The 5610-nt window shown below is 54.9% G+C and overlaps 1 protein-coding gene across 7 annotated transcripts; it reads left to right on the top strand.

The window, feature by feature from the left end:
• Positions 1-1135: 1135 nt before the first annotated feature.
• COMTD1 (catechol-O-methyltransferase domain containing 1) lies at positions 1136-3330 on the top strand. Of its 7 annotated transcripts, none has more exons than XM_039872168.1 (7): positions 1136-1460; positions 1616-1743; positions 1993-2098; positions 2187-2305; positions 2397-2505; positions 2663-2957; positions 3082-3330. In XM_039872168.1, the coding sequence occupies exons 1-7, from the start codon at positions 1367-1369 to the stop codon at positions 3149-3151; spliced, it is 921 nt and encodes a 306-aa protein (XP_039728102.1). In that variant the 5' UTR covers positions 1136-1366; the 3' UTR covers positions 3152-3330. The 7 variants fall into 7 exon arrangements, with proteins under 7 accessions (XP_039728102.1, XP_039728104.1, XP_039728105.1 ...); XM_039872170.1 differs by having other exon boundaries at positions 1138-1460; positions 2397-2451; XM_039872171.1 differs by having other exon boundaries at positions 1140-1460; positions 2723-2957.
• The last annotated feature ends 2280 nt before the right edge of the window (positions 3331-5610 follow it).

Here is a 5610-nt window from a genome sequence, read left to right as displayed (position 1 = left end):
CTCTGGCTCCCGGAGCCCCGCCCCGGAACTGGGCCTCCTCCTGCGCAGCCAACCTAAGGCCCAGGCTTCCGGCAGCTCGGGTCAGTCCTTTGAGTCTAGTTTCTCTCCTGCTCAACTCAGTCTTCCGCCTCAGCCAAGCCGCCCTCTAACTGACCGCCCCCCCGCACCTCCAACAAGCCTGCTTTTGGGCCTTGCTGGCGCTGAGCTCTGCCTGGGAAGCTCCCAGTGTAATTCTAGTCTGGCCAGGACAGCTGGAGAGCAGCAGCAGGGTGACCTTGTGCCCTTTGGAGTTTGACTCCTTTTAAATGTTAACAGTTGTAGCCCACTAAGGGCTGGGCCCTGTGTAAGTTCTTCACCTGCATTTTCTCATTTCATCCCCTGGAGTGTCGGGACCATTAATAACCCCATTTTACAGAAGAGGAAACTGTGAAGTTGGGGTTACTCACCAATTCTGTGTGTCCTGTGGTCTCTGAACCCAGCTTCACTAAGAATACAAGCCAGGACAACTTATTCCGCCTCCCCGAGTTTAACACACAGTAGGTGTTCAATCAGTGCTCACTGGATGATGTCCCTGCAGAACAGCCTGCAAGGAGACCTCACCTGCCCTCCTCCCATCGCTTTCCTCCCCAAGATGTCTTCACTCCAACCTATGATCATAATAGCAGCTGCCACTTATGGAGCACCTACTGCATGCCAGGCTGTGGGATCTGGTGCCATTTACAATTAGATCGTGGTCCCCGTTTTACACAAAGGAAATTGAAGCTCAGAGAGACTTATGGGCCCAAGATCGCACACCCACGTCTATTTGGTACCCAAGATTCTAACTAAGGACATTGTCTCAGTGCCCCCATCAACCTGATCTGCCCCAGCCAACCTCTGGTCGTACCTCCGCAAACCAGGTTGTTCACTCCTTCAACCTGACACCTTTGGTCACTTCCCCCAAAGGCCTCCTTTGATTCTCAGTTCTTCTCAGGAACTCCTTTAATTTCTATCGCTATGTACTCATTACTATCCTGTTACGCCGACGGCCCACCTACCCTCCCACACATGCCCCAGGGGACTTCAGCGGAAATAGTAGAGATGAGGAAGAAGCATATCAAATTTTTCCTCCCTAGCCCAGGTCTGCAGACCCTAGATGCAGGTCTTGCTCTCCGCCAGGCGAAGTTCCAAGCGAGGCCACCGGATGGCGCCCGGCTCGCTCGGGCAGAGCTTGCAGTAGAGACGTGCGGCCGCCAGATGGCGGTCGAGGCCGCAGCTACGCGGGCAGTACCCCGACAAGGCGAAACAGGGAGGGCCGGAAGGTCCCAGTGCGTTCCCGGGTGCCCCAGCACAAGTGACCTTGCCGCCGCAGCCTCCTGCCCGCGCCATGACCCAGCCCATGCCCCGGATTTCTGTGCCCGCCGCGCTGGCCCTGGGCTCGGCCGCTCTGGGCGCTGCCTTCGCTACTGGCCTCTTCCTGGGTGAGTAGGGCTGAGCCTGCCGCAGCCTCCGCAGAGCCCCCGCAGGCGGAACGGGCGCGGGAGCAGAGCCCGTGAATCCACACTGGCTGCGGCCGAGGCTCACCCGTGGCGCCCTGGAGTTTCAAGCCCTGATCCAGCACCCCTTTCCCCGGCAGGGAGACGGTGCCCTCCATGGCGATCCCGGCGAGAGAAGCGCCTGCTGCCCGCTGAGGACAGCCCCCTGTGGCAGTATCTGCTGAGCCGCTCCATGCGTGAGCATCCGGCGCTGCGGAGCCTGCGGCTGGTCAGCAGGGCGCGGGGCGGGAACAGGCGCCCACCTCGTGCCCTGCGGATCCCACGTGGCTGTGTGACCCTGGGCTGGGCGGTGACCTATTCTGGGTTTCCATGCTCTCGAGCCCGGGTGCGGTGGGCGTTCCCCCAGGCCACACCCACAGCCTCACCCGGAGGGTCCTGAACTGTGAGTGGGGCTGGGCTGGGTGACCGACAGGTCTGGTGCGACCCTCTCCACGCCCCCCCTCTCCCCATCACTCAGCTGACTCTGGAGCAGCCGGAGGGGAATTCCATGATGACCTGTGAGCAGGCCCAGCTTTTGGCCAACCTGGCGCGGCTCATTAAGGCCAAGAAGGCGCTGGACTTGGGTAGGGCGCGCGACCGCGATTACTGGGGACCGAATTCACCAGCCATCTCCCCACTGTGGTCTGATCCTGTCCGTGTTCCTGTCCCTAGGCACTTTCACAGGCTACTCAGCCCTAGCATTGGCTTTGGCGCTGCCCCCGGCCGGGCGCGTGGTGACCTGCGAGGTGAACCCGGGGCCCCCAGAGCTGGGGCGGCCCCTGTGGAGGCAGGTGAGCGTCCCACGTCAGGTCCCTGGAGGCCGACCACTCCACTCTCAGCTCCATATGGGACGTGCTGTCTCTGACCCCACTCCTTTCGCAGGCTGAGGAGGAGCACAAGATCGATCTTCGATTGAAGCCCGCCCTGGAGACCCTGGGTGAGCACAGGAGTGGAAAGGGCCCACGCGCCATTTCCCAAATGGGGCCACCAGGTGCGAGCTAGTAACCAGGTCCTCCGGACAGGTTTGGGGCAATTACAGCCCCCCACCGCCCAGCCTCACGGTATACAGCCACACGCAGGGTAGCAGGGCTGGCGCCCTCGAGGCCAGAGTCCCTGAGAGGCCACAACACCTGGACTGGCTTGGGCAGGGGCTTCCGGTCATCGGGGCTTTCGGACTCAGCCGCATCTGCCCCTCCCTTCCCCGCAAGACGAGCTCCTGGCTGCGGGCGAGGCCGGCACCTTCGACGTGGCAGTGATGGACGCCGACAAAGACAACTGCACCGCCTACTACGAGCGGTGCTTGCAGCTGCTGAGACCCGGAGGCGTCCTCGCTGTCCTCAGTGTAAGGGATGGATTAGGGGAAGAATCCTCTCGGGCTGAGTGTGTCTGTCGCCCTTGGCCCCTCCCTATGCCACGCCCCCAAACGCCCCACCCAGTACTCAAGTAAGCTCTTTAAGATATTGCAGCCGAGTCCCCAGGCTTTCCCCGGCTGCAGCCCTCGCCCCGCCTCCTGCTCAGGCACCTCCCTCAGAGGCCCGTTCCACCATGATGCCCCGCCCTTCCGCAGGTCCTCTGGGGAGGAGAGGTGTTGCAGCCTCAGCCTCGGGACCCGCAGGCCCAGTTCGTGCGAAACCTGAATGAGCGCATCCTACGGGATGCCAGGGTCCACATCAGCCTCCTGCCCCTGGGCGACGGCCTCACTTTAGCCTTCAAGATCTAAGGTTGGCACCTAGCTGTGGCCACGATGGAGGGGACCTGGGAACCCCAGCCATCGACCCAGTTTTAAATCTGTCAATAAAGTGAGGTCTAGACGGGACACATTCTTCTGAGCTTCCATACGCGGCACTTAAGTGGGGTGGGGAGGAAAAGCCCAGCACACGCAGCTTCTTGAGCAAAAGGGAGCCTTAAGGTCAGATGTTCATCCCCTCCCTGGCAGTCCTGAGGACAGCTGGCACAAGGGCTGTGGCCAGAGGCCCCAGCTCCTGAAGTTCGCCTCCACTCCACAGACCCTGAAGGCTGGCAGTGTAGAGCCCTCCTTGATCTCTCTCCTGTATTTCTTCCTAGGAAGGACAAGTGAATGAAGTTCCTGTTCAGTTCAGCTGGGACTGGTGGGGAGTCAATATCTCGATTCTGACAAAAGGCCTTGCAGGGGAGTAGCTTATGCCAGTTCTGCCTGCCACTTGCCTATGTTTTCACAGAACTGTCAGCTTGGCCTCACCTCTGTGAACCAGGCCATTTGACTTAGACCTGGGGACCTCAAGGGTGCCCTCCCCTTCGAGTCCTGGAGGAAGGTGGGACTGGGTGGGATCACAGGCCAGAGGTGTGAAACAGTCTTACAGGTTGGAGACCATCAGCATGGCAATCTTTAACAAGATCTCCAGAGGAAGATGAAGAGGAAGTTAGGCTTTCCAGCACCAACACCACCTATGCATGGAGGTGGAGTGAGCCAGGTGCTTCACTTTTCTTATTTGAACCTCCCCAATCCCACAGGAAGATCTCCACACTACAGATGAAAATCAGGCTCAGGTATTAAGTGTTCTTTCCACTAACGCCTCAAGCAGAAAAGGCATCAGCCTAGAATACAAGTAGGTTTTGCCACCACCTAGTTAGGCCTGGGTGGTAGAACTCTACCAGGAGGCTGCTAAAATCAGAAGTCACATGAGCCCACAAGTGGCAACTTTCATAATCCTACAGCAACTGGGATATATCTTGCATTTTAGACAACACTCAGGCCCCTGGCTATAAACCTACCCTTCTCTCTCCCACTCATAACAGTATACTAGGATACATGTGGGTGAATAGGTCCAATTTTCTCTAAGTAGATCCTTGATAAACTGGTAACTCGCTTGTGCCACTTCTTGCAAGGTAAAGTCACATCCTAGTCCAGAGCATTGGACCAGGTGAACTCCAATCACAGCATGAGGACCAACAGTTAAGGGGCGGCAGGCCATCCAGGAGGCTGCAGGTGTCACCAGGCCTAGTGTCCATGTTTCATCCCTGCCCGAGCACCACCAGCAGTTTGAGAGGCTGTTAGTCTACTTCATACTTCTCTTATGTATCCTAAATGAGCCATTCCAGCCAGTCCCACAGGTCAAACATAGTGAGACCAAAGGGGGCCTTTGTGCCCCCCAGTATACCTGTGTGGAGAGCTTGCTTAGGTCTCTAATTTCTCTTGACCTGGAAATTTTCAGCATGTATCACTTTTGGGGTAATGAGTCTCAGAGTACTACATTTTCTTATCTGTTCTCTCTCAGGCTTCGAACTATTTCGGGTGTAGTACTGAATTTGTTAAAACTTGCCCCCATCTCTAATCTTTGATCCTATCCTTCAAACTGTCTCTTCCCATCAAAAACACTTGCTCTCTCCTACTTCTTCAACTAGAAACATCTATTACTTTCTATCATCGAGCTCAAGTCCAGATGAAGGCCAATGACCACAGAACCTGAAGGTATTGCCCCTGGTCTCGGACTTAGGCCCAAGCTTTTCAGTGAGTATCTGCCTGAAAGAAATTGAGTAATCACCTCTCGGTGGGCCCACATACTCCTCTCTCAGTCCCTCTGATACCGCCTACACCTTATTCCATTTCTCTACACCTAGTCTCATCCCATCTAACTAGGGCCTAGTTCATTTTCTGTAACAATAGGTCGCAGGGGTATTGTTTGTATATATAACTTTTCAGCATCATCCCTTCATCATTTACTCTCCAGCCTTTCCTGGAGTTAACAATATTCCAATGTAATTTTGCACAAACTTACAAACTGGAGATATAAAGACATATATCCTCTTATTTTATTGTAGTCTAAAAAGCTCAGGGAGTTACTCCAGGGACACATGACTTTGTGGCACAGATTTTGGTAAAGAGCAAAATGCTCACTGGAAAAATTAAGTATTAGCTAGATACCAGAAAGATTTGACCCTAACTAGCAAATTTTTAACTCTGTAAATACTTGGAGTCATTAATTATGTATACTTGTTTTATTCATAATTTGTAATATTTTAGGATACCAAAGTGATTCTAATGATTGAATTTAACAAAAAAATTTTTAACCTCATCTTAAATCCACTGATCCATCTCATTCAATGGCAATAGTCAATG

This window comes from Pteropus medius, unplaced genomic scaffold, assembly GCF_902729225.1.
Source record: "Pteropus medius unplaced genomic scaffold, Ma_sr-lr_union100, whole genome shotgun sequence".
NCBI lineage: Eukaryota > Metazoa > Chordata > Mammalia > Chiroptera > Pteropodidae > Pteropus > Pteropus medius.
This window is presented reverse-complemented; position numbering and strand designations above follow the sequence as displayed.

Excerpts from the sequence above, each read along its gene's own strand:
- COMTD1 (XM_039872168.1), top strand. The coding sequence starts at position 1,367 with ATGACCCAGCCCATGCCCCGGATTTCTGTGCCCGCCGCGCTGGCCCTG. Across the intron at positions 1,461-1,615 it reads CGCTACTGGCCTCTTCCTGG|GGAGACGGTGCCCTCCATGG; the intron begins GTGAGTAGGGCT and ends TTTCCCCGGCAG. Across the intron at positions 2,506-2,662 it reads TTCCCAAATGGGGCCACCAG|GGGCTTCCGGTCATCGGGGC; the intron begins GTGCGAGCTAGT and ends TGGCTTGGGCAG.